Source organism: Ptychodera flava, chromosome 7 (assembly GCF_041260155.1).
Source record: "Ptychodera flava strain L36383 chromosome 7, AS_Pfla_20210202, whole genome shotgun sequence".
Lineage (NCBI taxonomy): Eukaryota > Metazoa > Hemichordata > Enteropneusta > Ptychoderidae > Ptychodera > Ptychodera flava.
The window spans coordinates 28,100,000-28,115,066 of record NC_091934.1 but is presented as its reverse complement, the minus strand read 5'-3'; the positions used below and the strand labels follow the sequence as shown (position 1 = coordinate 28,115,066).

Sequence of the window (15,067 nt, the reverse complement as noted above, 5' to 3'; positions counted from 1 at the left end):
GACAGAATTTCGTAAAAAAAAACAGACATGGTTGGTTCGCAAAATATAACTATTTGGTGTGGTACTACCATTTCGTGAGTTTATTGCAAGTTATAGCAATCACACCAGCCGTGAGAGGGCGCAAAGCCATGTGAGAAAATACTGGGAAAAGGCCTACGGTGACCCCATTGTTTATTTATTGCTAACCCCTTTCATCACCATGGTTTGGCGGTTCGCCGTGGTGAATGAGGATCTTTTCACTTGGAAATGGGGATGGACAGGTTATAGGAATGGGTCACGTGTTTTCGTATATTTTTAAAGCTACGAACATATGTCAAGGACTTCCAGTTAGGGGCGCATGCTCAGTTTTTAATAAATCAGGGTCTCTAGATATTGATTGGATATTCCATTCCTAAACTCGCTCACTCACTCATTCATTCTTCCGACATTCATCTATTCTTCACTCATAAACTCATTTGGTCAGTCATTTTACACCCACCCCTATTTTTTTCGGGGGGGGGGGGGAATGGTCGGCGATTTTGGTCACCGGTATCATTGGGCTTCTAAGATAAGTAACTTTTGAGAAATTACCAATCAAGGTTTTAAATGGTTTTGCTTTTTTTCTTTTTGTTTATTGAATGGACACCAACGTGTCAGCTTTGCGATTCAGGTAAATATACAACGATGGTTCCATTTATTTGTTCCTCCATGAGTAACTACATCAAATAATAATTCAATACAAGTATATAATTTGTTAGGAGACAACGAGTCTGTTTCACTAAACGATGTAGCAAGGTGTCTCAGATATTTTGAAACATCTTTTAAAAGTTTTAAACCAACAGTTTTTCAATGTCGTTACGAAAGATAACAAAGTGTCTAAGAAAACGCTATGTGTAGGTATGCAATAGTTTTTCATGTAAGTATGCTTATTATTCAAACGAGTCTTCAGGGACCGGCAGATCAAACTGGGGTCTCGGGATTGTGTACTCTGAAAGTGGCCCGATAGCTGGGTTACATATAGAAAGCTGCCCGATAGCAGGGTGACTTATGGCAACACCTCAAGTCTGTGGAAAGTTTCGAAACCAAGCGTTTTAAAAGACATATAAGGCTGGAACGATCCGAAACCCTCTTCGCGATCCGTTCACTTCAAGGTATTTGATTAGAGCTATATCTTGCTGATCATCGACAGTGTCAAAGGTTATCTATTCAAAGAAGCTGAAGGTACATTCTATACAAATTTATCGATCAGAGATCAAAAAGGAAAACTGTTACGTCTAACGGGTGTAAAACTCCTACTCAATGAATGAAGAAGGTAATATCATACAAAACGAATATAGAAAAATCTCGTTATTTCTGGAATTATTGGTCACATTACACCACTAATCTCATCTGATCTAAGCGACATCATCAAAATGTTAACTAAAATAATTCTTTTAAGAGTATAAAATGGTCTAATTAGCTCCCGTTGTATATTTTTCTCCTTTATCCCGTTTCGACTTTTCACGATACTGGCTAGGGCTTGTGTTCCACAGGGTGGTGCATGTATTTTTGCAAGATGGGTCGGCGCGGCAAAAAGCTCGCTGATCGCTCAATTGTTCTTGATTCGCCATTTCAGAGTGCATGAAGTACATTGATGAGGTTAAATGAAAGGCATGTCTTCCATGAAATGTGCCACCAATCAGTCTAACTGTTGCATGCTTTTGGCTGCTCATGATAGTAAAACATAACAATTTCTCGAAAGTTGTAAAAGATACATATTCGTCGTTAGACACGCGATAAAAGTAATAAAATTTCATTTTTGTGTGTGTTAAATGTAATCCTGCACAGCGCCAACTTGCCCGTTTGCCAGTCCGTTTTAATCGGCAGATGGGAATATGGGTTTCCTGGACATTACCAAAAAGAGGGGTAAAACACAGGTTATCTGGGTCTCGTCAGCAGATTTATCAGTCTTCAGTACGGCCATTATTCTAAAAATAAAGAAAACAATTTGTCAGCAAAAAAATGGACGCATTCAAGTATGCACAGTACATGCATGCATATATAGGTACGTACGTACATAAATACATACATAAATACATAGACACATAAATACATACATACATACATACATACATACATACATACATACATACATACATACATACATACATACATACATACACACATACATACATACATACATACATACATACATACATACATACACACACACACACACACACTACATACATACATACATACATACATACATACATACATACATACATACATACATACACACACACATACATACATACATACATACATACATACATACATACATACATACATACATACATACATACATACACACATACTACACACATACACACACACATACATACATACATACATACATACATACATACATACATACATACATACATACATACATACATACATACATACATACATACATACATACATACATACATATATGTATGATCCCACTTGCATAGCAACACAGCAAAACCAAATAAGCAGGACTCACGTGAAATTAAACGGTCATTAAATATATTTTCAGTTTCAGATTAGCTCTTGCAGTGGCATTTTGGGTGAGGCGGTTAGGGATATGTTGAGCTACATGGACTACAGAGTTCCATCTTAAAGCGCTGAACTTACTTATTCTGCAGGTCAGTGAATGCTTCATCACCGTTTGGATGAGTCCTCAGGAACTCCTTACTGTCTGATGTAGACTTGATCAAACCAACCAAACCAGTAACAGTTCTCCGATCCTTTAGCGCCAATTTAACATATCTGAAAGAATATAAAGGATTAAAAATTGACGAATTGAAAAAAAATATTAAAAAAAAAAAAATATATATATAAGGTTCTACAAATAGCTCCCCCACATAAACGGAAGAATTGTCAAGCTGCGAACTTAATATTGTAACTTTGTAACTCAGCATGTAAAATACGTACATTAGATGAACACTAGTCTCTTTTCGTTCTGGGTTTTTTTGTCTGTATTTTCTTTTGTAGACATCTTTTCACGTGATAAATTCCAAACTTTTCAGACGAAACGTTGTGTTAAGATCATTCAGGAATTAAGTACAAAATCTACAACCAGCAACCAGATCAGTATATATATGTAAATACATTCATTATATATACATATGTATATATATATATATATATATATATATATATATATATATATATATATATATATATATATATATATATATATATATATATATATATATATATTTCAGAGCTCAGTGTGAAGTTGTAGTCTCATATACGAACTCTGGGTCTGGAACTTTTTTTGGTGATAGTGGTCAGAGTCAAAAGAGACGGCAACAGAAATTCCTTTACCTCCTGGAGTCACGATAAGGGAGCTCAAGTAAGCTGAATGTGTTCTGTGGATCGTTGAACAAGTATTCCCACTTTGGTCGAGTGACACTCATGGTTTCGTTCTCTAACTGAAAGATGGAAAGATAGACTAAGTTAGACGTTTGCCTGCTCTTGGCAAAGGACATTTTTTTGGCCATGATGGAGAATAAACTAGGGGCTGAAACATTAATCAATATGATGAATTTTGCAAAATCATATGATCGTTGTGTAGATCTTTAAATCAATGGTGTACTGTTACATTTTTGAACTGAAAGACTAATATTAAACAATCTCAGAAATGAATTTCACGGTACGGTACTTTCCTTACCTTTGTCCATTCTCAATTCAGAGAGTTCGAGGCATTTGAAAAATTGCCTTTACCGGAGATACTTAAATGGAGTGACGCTGCAGAATTCCTATAAAATGATGCCGCCGAGAGTATCACTCCACTATTGTGTTGCCCCTACAGATCACATACCTTCCTCAGCATGGTGGTAATTTCATCCGACTTCTCGGCATCGCCCTCTATCTCTGCCTGGGTGTCATTGTAAGTGTAGATCGCAAGAGCGCCACCAGGTTTTAACACCCTGTCCACCTCTTTATAGAACTTGTCGAGGTCAAACCAGTGCACGGCGGTGCCAACAGTTATCAGGTCCACGCTTAGGGCGTCCACAGGTATGGCTTCACAGCTTCCAACACTGACAACATAAACGTTGAAAACAGTTAAACAAATATACAGTCTAAAGTCTTTGTAGTTTCTGTACATACGTGTGTGCATAAATATGCATGAATGTAAGTAGATTGGTATGTCACTTTTTAGAGGCTAACTCTAAAGATACATTCACAGTTCAAATGCTTTAACAAAAAGTGATATATAATCATTTTAGTGTTGTAATATTACAATAAAGTATATAGTGTCTAAATCTAAGTAGAAATGCACATATGCGAGTGCGTAAATATGTATGAATGTAAGAATGTAAGTAGGTATGTCACTTTTTAGAGGCGAACTCTAAAGATGCGTTCACTGTACTAATACTTTCACAAAAAGTGATATAAAATGACTAACTGTAGTACTGTATTAAAGTGTCAATGATAACTTAGCAAAAAGGAAAACATCGTTTTGCTACCTTTGTATCATGTTGTCAAGTATGTCTGAGTTATTGCAAGAGACATGACAGAACTGAGAAGATGGTCGCTTGGCGGCCATATTGGAACATATCACAAAACAAGCTTACGTGTGTGTGCAATGCGTGCTATATTGTCCTTGTGAAAGAAATCAATATAAGAAATCGATAATGGCTGAGTAATGGCCGAGGCCAAGAAAAGAACTCATAAACCGGCTGCTTCTCTACCATTGCAAGATGAGGTCTTCTTTCGTGGGCCATGAAAAAATGGCTGAATGAGTATAAAGTTCTTTATGTAATTTTTGTCGTCTGCAAAATATTACTGCCGAAGTATACAAAGCAAGCAACACATCTCCCTACCCTTAGAAAACACGATTTCTGGTCAATTTTTCGGGCTACAGATGGCATTGTTTGCATTCTACAGTCGGCTATAAATGACAATCCTGTTTGTTAATGACACGGATTCACAGAGTATTTAAGAAGGGCGAGGTTCAGTATTCAAAACACAATGTTTTCTCTTTTCTGCCAAAATCAGTCTATGAATACTATTTCTCTCTACCTTGAATGAAATAGATATATTGTAATCAGTCAATAACACACAATCACTGAACCAATTGCTATCAAAAATAGTTCCATTTTTCTGGAGGTTCTACATTCAAATATAAAATCGACGGATAGGAGACTATCTGCACACGATAAAACAGAGATATTTCTACTGAATGAATTACTTTCGTCCTCGATGTTACCTCCCACATCTGTCTGCCAACGTCTTTCGATGACATCGATCAGACCCTGTCTTGGCTCGATGCGCTTTAACTTCCAGCTGCATTTGTTAAAATGGTGAAAAATGGACGGGAAAACACATACGAAGATTAAGTAGTCACAACTTTGTAGATATTTCACAATGCATCGCCAAAGTCACACGGCACATATTTCTTACAGAGAGATATCCTTGGATTTTGCATCATTCTGGGAACAAATGCAATTTGATTGTCGTTTGGTTTTGGAGAGAGAACTAGACTACGATTGTTATGAATGTAACAAAGTATAATAATATGTCGAGTGTCTTGAAAGTCTGCGCAGCTTTATATCATGTGCAGTAATTTGAAACAGCAGCATTCAGTTTCCCATCTTAAGGTGGAGCTGCACATTGCCTACACAGTTTTTTTTCAAATCAACATTTCTCATCAAAGATGACAAGGAAACCCCCCTCATACTATATATTTTCAAAAAGCAGAGACTCTATAGTTTTCTACGGTAGCAGCAGTTTACTCGAAGGATGAAAGGGGTGTATATTTGGGGTAAAAAAGCTCAACTTTGGTATTTATGATAAAAATTAATTTAATTAAAAAACGACGCTATTTTCTGAAATGTAATACTTCACTTGAAAGAAGACTACATGTAGAAAAAACTGACTATTTTATTTTGCATTATCTATCCTCATTCTAAAATGGCAAGGGTTGAACAACGGACACGCAAGAAAGTGATTAAAATCATGATTAGCCAAATTAAAATGCCTCTCATTCAAAATGTAAGAATTTTATTGCCAAACAAAATAGTCATTTAAACAACACTATGTGAAAATTTCAGAAAATTTACTCATGCCAGAGTGGGGTTAAAGTCTTTGGAAATTTTGAAATTTGGAGGAAACCGAAGCCAGTAAATCGGGTGATTTGCATATATTTGCATAAATTAACTTTTTCACGCAACTTACGACTGCTTGACAGGCTAAAAGGTGAACCCAACCAATATTTCAATCTTGGGTTACCAATTTTATTTACATTAAATGAATATTTGCAAAAAAAGTGATTTTAGAGCAAAATACGTTGTGTTGGATGCAGCGCACCCTTAACGGGCAAAAATAGAAGATTTGTTTGAGACACAGGCAACCTCTTTTTTGCATGTGAAAACACCCGGTAAGGTGGGCGGAAGGAGAGAAATCATTTGAATAGTTTATTTTTTTGAGAAAATCTGGCGATTTTGTTGTAGAGTTGAGAATCGCAGAAGGACATTTTCATAGAATCGTTGATGAAACTGGCCTTGCTGGAGCAAATCACATGAAAGACCTAGTGTGCATGATTCTTTCCTGGTGCACACGACAAAGTCTGGCGTCGACGCCATTTTGAATACCGCCATACAGAGTTGGCATTTAGTTACCATGACTGTTGAGGGCGTGTGTTTCTGTCGCTATTCGATATTTAGCCATTCTTGCAGATCTCATTTCATTGACGTTGTCTAAAATTATCAGGAGATAATTTACCCCTTCACGGAACATAAGATTTGAAGTTTTTTCTGGGTTGGAAAAATATGCGAACCAGTATCCACGATTCAACAATAAAATTACCACAAAACAGCGGGACGATTTATGCAATGACAGCTGTGGTATATGGGACAAACAAAGCAAACTTTTTTTCAGTTTAAAGATTTTACCCTTTTCTCCTATGGAGTCCCAACGATTGCACCTTGTGCATACCATATGAAGATGCACTTCAATGGCTAAACTTTAGAGCATTTTCCTATGGTATGTATCGACCTCAAGAAACTGAACTTGATAACAGTGAACAAATCCACTCATGTCATTTTGTTACAAACAATAGCCGAAAGGGTTTCACTTGAATAAAAGTCTGTATAATTGCCTAGGAACTCGATCACTGGAACGTTTCGGCTTTTATAACTGCCGTTACAGGAACCGATGGTGTCGCTGATCTTACCTGAACTCGACGTTAGAGGGCATGGTTGAGGCCTTGGCCTGTTTGATCTGGTCTGGACTGATGTCAACACCGAGGACACGTTCAGAATAGTCAGACAACACAGCGGTGCTCTGCCCCGAACCGCAGCCAACATCAACAACGAATTTCAGATCCCCAAGCTGTGGATAGCAAAATAAAATAGATTAATAAATTGTGCTTTATCGAGGTATCAGTAAATGTTTCGGGAATGTAGCGATCGTTATTTGTGATAATTTCTTGAGCAGACCGTACGTTGTTGTGGCTTTTGCTGTGCAGTTGTTGTGTTTTGGGATATGTTATCCTGTTTATTTCAAGGATAAATTCCTTTGTCAAAATTTTTTTCTCATACCCGTTTCTTTATTCAAAGCCTTTTGGGTATTGTGTACTAGGCTCTCGAGCAGATTTTCGCGACAAACTTGATACGACAAAGCATGCGCAGTAGGTTAACTACGTACTTTTACACTCTTTTACAGTTATTTACCGTCGCCATTTTGCACACTCAGTGACTTAATGCAAAGATTCCATGTTTTCTTGATATCACTAACGTATAAAAAAGAGCGATTTTGTCCCTTTCAGTTGGGACAGTTTCTCAAAACAGAGAATAAATAATCTTAGCTCTACCATGGAGCTAAAATTGTCTCTTTTAGCTCCACTCACCTTCGAATCTATGTTGTGTGACACAGATTATTTTTAGTGCTATGATCTGCAGACAGAATGATTATCTTCGCAGGACGCCCCAATGGACAGAGGCGTAAAAAGATACGCTTCTTTTGTTTTCACTTTTTCGATGGAGGTGAATATTATTGTCCTTGTATTGTACTGGTCCATACACAGTAGAGGGGGAAGCTACTGTCTATGACCGGTGATAGCATGACACAGTCACTGTTTGCGTAGACTGTTGTAAGAGACTTCTCCTGTACTTTCGCCACTACCTAGATTGTAGTTGGTCTGTCGAAGGGCAGATAACTTTTGGTAACTGACAGTCTGAGCGCATTTTTGTCAATGAAGCTACTGATGCTAAGGCAAACAAAAGCAGGTTTGAGGTCACCAACCGTGCCGTGATGTATTTCCTGTCTTAGACCTGGGACGCGTTCGATTAATACGATCATGATCGTGATTGGCCAATGATCGTGATCGTGTGTTCGAATATGCCCAAAAACAATCATGATTGACAATCACACCAATCATGCCTCAGGGCTTGATTGGTGTAATTACAAGATGGCGGACATCCAGCCACCGATGCTGAAAAGCAGAAACGGCAGTAATTTTCAAGTTTCAGAGAGTAAAATTTGATTTTTAAAGCAATATTTTAAAGCGAACTTGGTCGAAAGATGCCGGTTTAATCGCCTCTGTTAGTAAAAAATAAAATACCTTGATTTACAACGAAATTGAAAAAAATATGTGTTTATTTGTTCAGAACACAGTGCAGGCTAGCTAGGCGCACTGCCGAGTATAGGATTTATGCACTAGGTACAATAAACCATTCCGCAAGAAGATTTGGTTGAAACGTTTACCGATAAACTTGTACGCGTCGCTACGTATGCTGCAGCTCTGCAGAAATGCGTCAACACTGAGGGCAGCCATGTCAACTGAAAACATGATCGTGATAGCCAGTTTTGTTTACAACCTCGATTTCGAAAATGATGTCACATATATCATAATCATGATCGTACAAATCGAACTAGACTTGGTTCAAGTCTGTGATTTGTGAATGTTTGATGGTGTAAACGCGATGATTTGTGTTCTGTTTTAATGTGAAACGCGTGAGTGGGGTGAACGCGATGAGTGCGCAGACTCAAAGGTAACCCGTTCAATCTGGGAAAACCTGGCCTCGGCTGCCAAATTCCAAATAGGTTTGTATGAAAAAAAGAAGAGATACATGAGAAACAAATGATTTATTTTTAGAAATTCACCGACTTGAACCAAGTCTAAAATCGAACGCGCCCCAGGTCATTTAGCCATCTTTGCAGTAAGTACCGTCAAAACATGTAATAAATTCGATTATGCTTTTATAGATAACACTGGCAACAGACTTTCATTGCGATTAAATTAATAACATTTTCAAGGAAAAACAGTTTAATAAACACAATATACACTTTTGACGGGTCATGTCCCTTTTGGACGGGATACAGTGAGCGATCGATATGCTTTTACAGGTTACTAGTGTCAACGCTGATATTTAAATGCTCCTTCGAGTCTACGATGCCGATACTTGAATAAATTTCATTGTTACTCTTACTCATCTTATAAAAAAACATACAATGTCTCTCTAAACTAAGAGGTCAAATATGAATGTTGTCCAGCCGCATATCGAGAAAGGTACCAGGATGTAGGGGTCACGCTTGGGTAAGGAAAGTGGCGAATCGATTGGTCCGGATAGATTCAGTAAAACTAGGCCTTCGGACTATCGTATTTTACAACCTGCTTATGACTCTGCAGACAGTGTAGAAAAATAATCACACCATCCCTTCGACGTCAATTTGCTTTACGGGAAGCTTTGTCAAAAACTTTACAGGGCACTTTTACAATCACTAGTATATACATGTAGTTGTTTATGCCCTAAATAAGTTTTATTTCCTTCGCACTGGAAAATAGTCTTTTTTTCTGGAAAATAGCCTTTTTGTTCTTGCTTATGTTGCAGAAAAAGGGGTTGCTCGAAGACATGGAATTGATATCAATGAAAGTGACAGGAGCCAAATTGAAAATAAGAGCCCTTTCTTCTTCGTCTGTTCATAATTTGGCAAACTTACTGGTCTCTGGACTCTGGAGGACGCTCTCTGCGCGAACGCTCTCTGCGCGCCCTCGAGCGACGGATCTTCCAGACTAACTGGTCTCAAAAGCAAGCTACTTCCGCGTTATCGCGAGACAAATTCCGAATGAGGTGTTTACACAAAGGCACAGACCCTCGATGTGTCGAGAAAAGTCGACGTGTTGAGGACATGTTAGCCAGCTGATAATGGGCTCATTACCAACGATTGATAATAATATGCACCGATTCAGCTTACAAAGTGCATTGCTGTGTCCGGATATGCTAATTCTGAATGCCAGAAGATACACGTAACATCTGATATTTCTTTTTCTGAAAACAATGTGAAACGTTCCGCATTTTAATCTCTTTCAGTTAATAAAATCCCACTATCCCGTATTCAGTTTTATTCTGTTATAGACAAACTATAGAACAATTAAACGTTGCGTCATCGCTTGACCTCCGGTGCCTGTGAAGACAATACACATGTGAGTTGAATGGAATTTTCTACTCTCGGCATGATGGATTGGCAGATATTTGCCGAGTAGAGTCGTGTCTTGCTATGGCTTTGAACCCGATCATGTCAGGAAGAAATATCTGACCTTTGCCAACTAAACATGGAGGTACTATCCGTCTCCACCGAGATTCAGTTCAGGGAGTTAACACGAGTGGCTTGTCGTCAGCGGCCCATCGAGTTCTTTTCTTGAGTGGGTGGGGACACTTTAATAGCACTGATTCTCCGTCACACTCGCAAATACAAATCAGGCCAGTGGCGAATATCTTCTGATGGCCTTGCCTTGCCACGCTTTAAGTTACTATTGTGTGGAAGCAATAACTGAATTGGTTAAAGGGGCAGTTTTCAATCCCTGGTTCTCGAATTGATGGTAATGGACATTGGCTGCTTGCCTGATTTTAGCCCTTTGTTGTCCTTTAAAAGTTGGGCACAGTCCCTTTAGAGTCGGAAATATCCTGTTAGAAGCAACCTTCCTGCCCGCTCATGACTATAAAATAGGTTCACAAGAGTGTTACTTTCATAGAATTTTATGTGTTTTAATGACATGTACCATGGCACATTGCTGCTTGGCAAGTTTAAATAAAATCTGCTTGATAAATAACAGTTCATGACTTAGAGCATGAAATATACAATAACAAAATGGCCGCCTAGTGGCGATATTATCGTGTATTAACTTGCACTATGTTACTGTAAGCCATGGAAATCGTGTCTCATGCATGCAACCTAATGAATTTGATTGGTACTGCCTATTGTTCAAATCACGGTCCCTCGGAGGGACTGTGTTCAAATGCAAGTAAAACGTCTGCCTTGTAAAAACCTATTTGACAGAAATACACTGATAGGGAAAAGTTTAGAACATAATTTTTGATTAATGTTTTTGCACTTCAAACGTTTCAATGAAGAAAAAGGTTTACAAGGACTTTTGTTTCCTATCACGGTCCCTCCGTGTTCCTATGCACGTATTTTAATTGTCCCCAGTCTCGTAGAATGGACGGTTGCTTAACCCTCTAAGTGCTGTAATTTTTCCCACCAAACTTTTAGAGCAACATTTTACAATTTTTACGAATTTTTCTATAGTTTCTCGACAATTTTTGAGCAAAGAGACATCACATTTCAATGGCTCAATTTTTTTATCAAAACTGGCAAAAGTCTGAAAAAAAATTTAACTATGGTATATTTTGCAGAGGTGACAAAAATTGACTTTGGCGCTAAAAGGGTGAATACCTTTGTCGTGGAGACTGGAGGAGGCTCAGAGTTTTCATCGATGAAAGCATGAACGCTATGAACTGGGCGACATCTTTTTACGCCACACACGAGAGAAACTCCACCATTGGAAATTAGTGATAAGCAATTAGTGAAGAAATACAGGGATACAAACGCAGTACTATACAATAGTCATGGAGGAACACTTTCATTGTTCCTCAAAATCGACACTCCGATTGTGACCTTTCTTCATTTGGTTAAAACAAAGAGCCGGAAAAGACTTCCGCTTTGTTTTCACTATTTCACATTTTCACCCAGCGAGTTACTCAACCACCGTGGATTTGTCCATAAATTTGTTGACAGACAAGCTGTGACGTGCAAGCTTCAGGCTAAGACGACATTAGGGTCGTCAATGATAACAATGTCTCACGACCAGACCGACGCAATTCACCCCCCCCCAAAAAAAAAACAAAAAACAAAAAAAAACAAAAAAAAACAAAAAAAATTCAGTCGAACAAAAATTAATGGTGTTAAAACGACTGCCTTGGCTTACACTCACACACGTTCCTACAAAGTCCGAATTCTGTTCGAGTCAAAACAAAGGAATATCGAAACTACACTTTAATCACTTTGAAACTAAACTCTTACAGAATTCACTTTTTGAGGGCTTTGGAAGAGTTTGGTAAACTTGAACGTCTCGTTAGAAAACAAAAACTGACATTTCGACAGCTGATGCTTGATATGTCAGTTCTCGCTCTCACAACACTTTACATGCCTTTCCTGTAACTCTAATTTCTTCATCTCAATGCAGTCTCACTGTGTTTTGGTGAACGCAAATATACCGCACGTCTTGCACTCTTGCAGTTCACAAGTATCTAAATCAAAGATAATATCATTTGTAATTCATTTGGTCGCTCCCAAGCCCTGTAGTTCTTCAATTCTTCCAATAGTGGGACGCGGCTAGTTAAGGAAAATGTGAAAATCCTTATGTGGTTTTGAAACGCAAAACGAAATAAGCTCTTCATAACCCACCCCCTCCAACAAATTACGCAGGTACCAAGCTAGCTTAATTATCAATTGACGGTCCCGTTGTACGTAGACAGTACAGTGCTGCCAGACCGTCGTCTAACACACGTTGGCGAAATGATTGGTCAGACCGTGAAGGGGCCGTGGTCAGACATGAGGACGCGCCTTCAGGCAGTCTGAGCATGGATGTACAAAAATAGATCTATTTTTGTACATCCATGGTCTGAGAGACCCAGCGTATTCTGATACTTTTGTTCTGTATGCGTTTTTTTACATTTGCTTGTTGTACTCTGAAAAGCACATTTATGCCACTCAACAATTACTGTAGACTGAAAGATCAGCCGCGCTCGACGGCGCTCTCTACGCTCCTCCACTAATTTAACGCTAAACTGTATAACTTTTGTGCATTGCGATTGTCCACTCCCGACAGATGAATTTTTAAGTCATCAGTATCGAATACAGCTTCATATACTTGGCTCCAAGTAGCCATTTTCTGCTATAACAGTCAACCTGTATAGCCATTGAGGTAGAAATGCTCTACCAGAAAGCAACGGGGTTTATTCAAATTGTGGCAATGAAATTAATTACTGTCAGGCGCCGGATGACACTATGCAACCAGACCGAAAACAAAATATTGAAAAGAACAATTGACCCTCTGAAGAAAACATTTCAGCTTAGACTGTAGTGTTTTTGTTCCGTTACATAATGAATACATTATTCGCTGAAAATTGTATTTCTTGTTTGTCTCCGCATTTATGCAAAATAAGTAGGGATTATTGAACTTCGCTAAAAATCGCTCTCCACATTCCTTTGCTCGTCTTGGCCAGAAAAAAAATCAAAGGAACGATATTTTTGGTCTAATAATACTGAAATCGGCGTCGCCCCACTTAATTTTGTATCAGATGAATTGGAACATCAACATTCCATCAATCATGAGTCTTTCCCACCCCTCCTAACATTTTCGGCTGAGCCCACGGTCACTATGCGCATTGCTCCGAGTGGCTAATGGCAATTAACGCACAGGTGCAGCCAACGAACAATGCACTTTTAAAGGGGTCCTTACCATGATAAGATACATTGTACATGACAAGTAATGTGAACTGACTAATTTTAAGTCATGAGGGTAATTAATTAGCTGTTCATAATTTGCCCTCCCACTGAACATTTTTCGACTTACCCTGCCGCACTCACACTTCATTTTTACCCGCGCCCCACATATTTTTGCCTGTTTCCCCTCCCCACTCTGAATGTTTGAAGCTCCCCTGCCCTGTGGCGAAAAAAAACTTGCCGGTTTCCCCTGCCCTGGAAAAAATTCCCCTCGAAATTTTGTCATTCCATTTCCCCAGCAGACTGAGACATGAAGCTACCCTACCCTCTGATAAAAAAAAAAACCTGTCAATTTTCCCCTGCCCTGAGAAAAAAAAATCCCCTACGGATTAAAACTATGATATGAGGAGAACGTCATTGCGTACAAAGATTGTCAGCTGAATAAATTGATCAGATAAAATAAAATGTGGATGCCGCGCTCTGATTGGGCTGATGACTGTCACAATTTTACACAATGTTCCAGTTTGCGACGTTGACGGGAAGCGCGCAAAACTTCAGCACGTCAGGTCAAACTGATTATATCGGACTTTCCTTTCCGGCGGCCGCAAGACTATTGTTCTTTGTATGTTCGTTACTCGATCCATTGAACGAGTTACCCGCGCAAATAACTGTCACAATTTGATGCATTCCTAGGCCCAAGATAGATACTATCAGCTGCAGCTAGCTGCTACGCCCCAAAATGAAATGGGTAAATCGTACATTTGGTATATTGGAATTGAAAAAACGGAAATACGAATTGTGGGAAATAGAGTTTGTCAGAGGGAAATTTGAATGGCCGTAAAGTGCCATCCTCACAGCAGTATACACCTGTTTCCTATATTTCAATCTCAGCCCAAAGATTTTAAATTTAGAAATAGGCCTAAAAGTTAATAATCAAGACGACAAAACCATTTGAAAATTGAAAATTGTGCCACGGATTTCTCAGCCACCCCAGTACAGTACAGTAGTGAGATAGCCCCGTTGCAGTATACACTCGATAAGGACTATGACGTATTTGGAATAGAGTACGGGTCTGGCACAGTTGAAAAGCACTAACCTTCTCGCCACCAAACTTCACAATCTCCTTGACGAGCTCCTCCGGGTACGTGGGCCGAAACTTTTTGTACGCCACAGTAAGGTCGGACCCGCTGAAAAAATTGCTGAAAGCTCCGTCCATAGCCATTTCGTATTGCGTTGTTGCAGGTTGTCAACTCGGAGTTCAGAGATGCAGTGATGCGTACGCTTCGACGTCTGCGTGAGAGGTTAACCGCGCCTGCGCAATGTA

The 15,067-nt window shown here is 38.9% G+C and overlaps 1 protein-coding gene across 1 annotated transcript; it reads right to left on the bottom strand.

Annotated features, from left to right (window-relative positions):
• Positions 1 to 1,163: 1,163 nt before the first annotated feature.
• LOC139137173 (putative methyltransferase DDB_G0268948) lies at positions 1,164 to 15,067 on the bottom strand. Its single transcript, XM_070705150.1, has 6 exons — positions 14,840 to 15,067; positions 7,190 to 7,347; positions 3,833 to 4,052; positions 3,337 to 3,443; positions 2,641 to 2,775; positions 1,164 to 1,946 (listed from the first exon to the last, which is right to left on the bottom strand). Exons 1-6 carry the CDS (start codon positions 14,963 to 14,965, stop codon positions 1,835 to 1,837), a joined length of 858 nt encoding a protein of 285 aa, XP_070561251.1. The 5' UTR covers positions 14,966 to 15,067; the 3' UTR covers positions 1,164 to 1,834.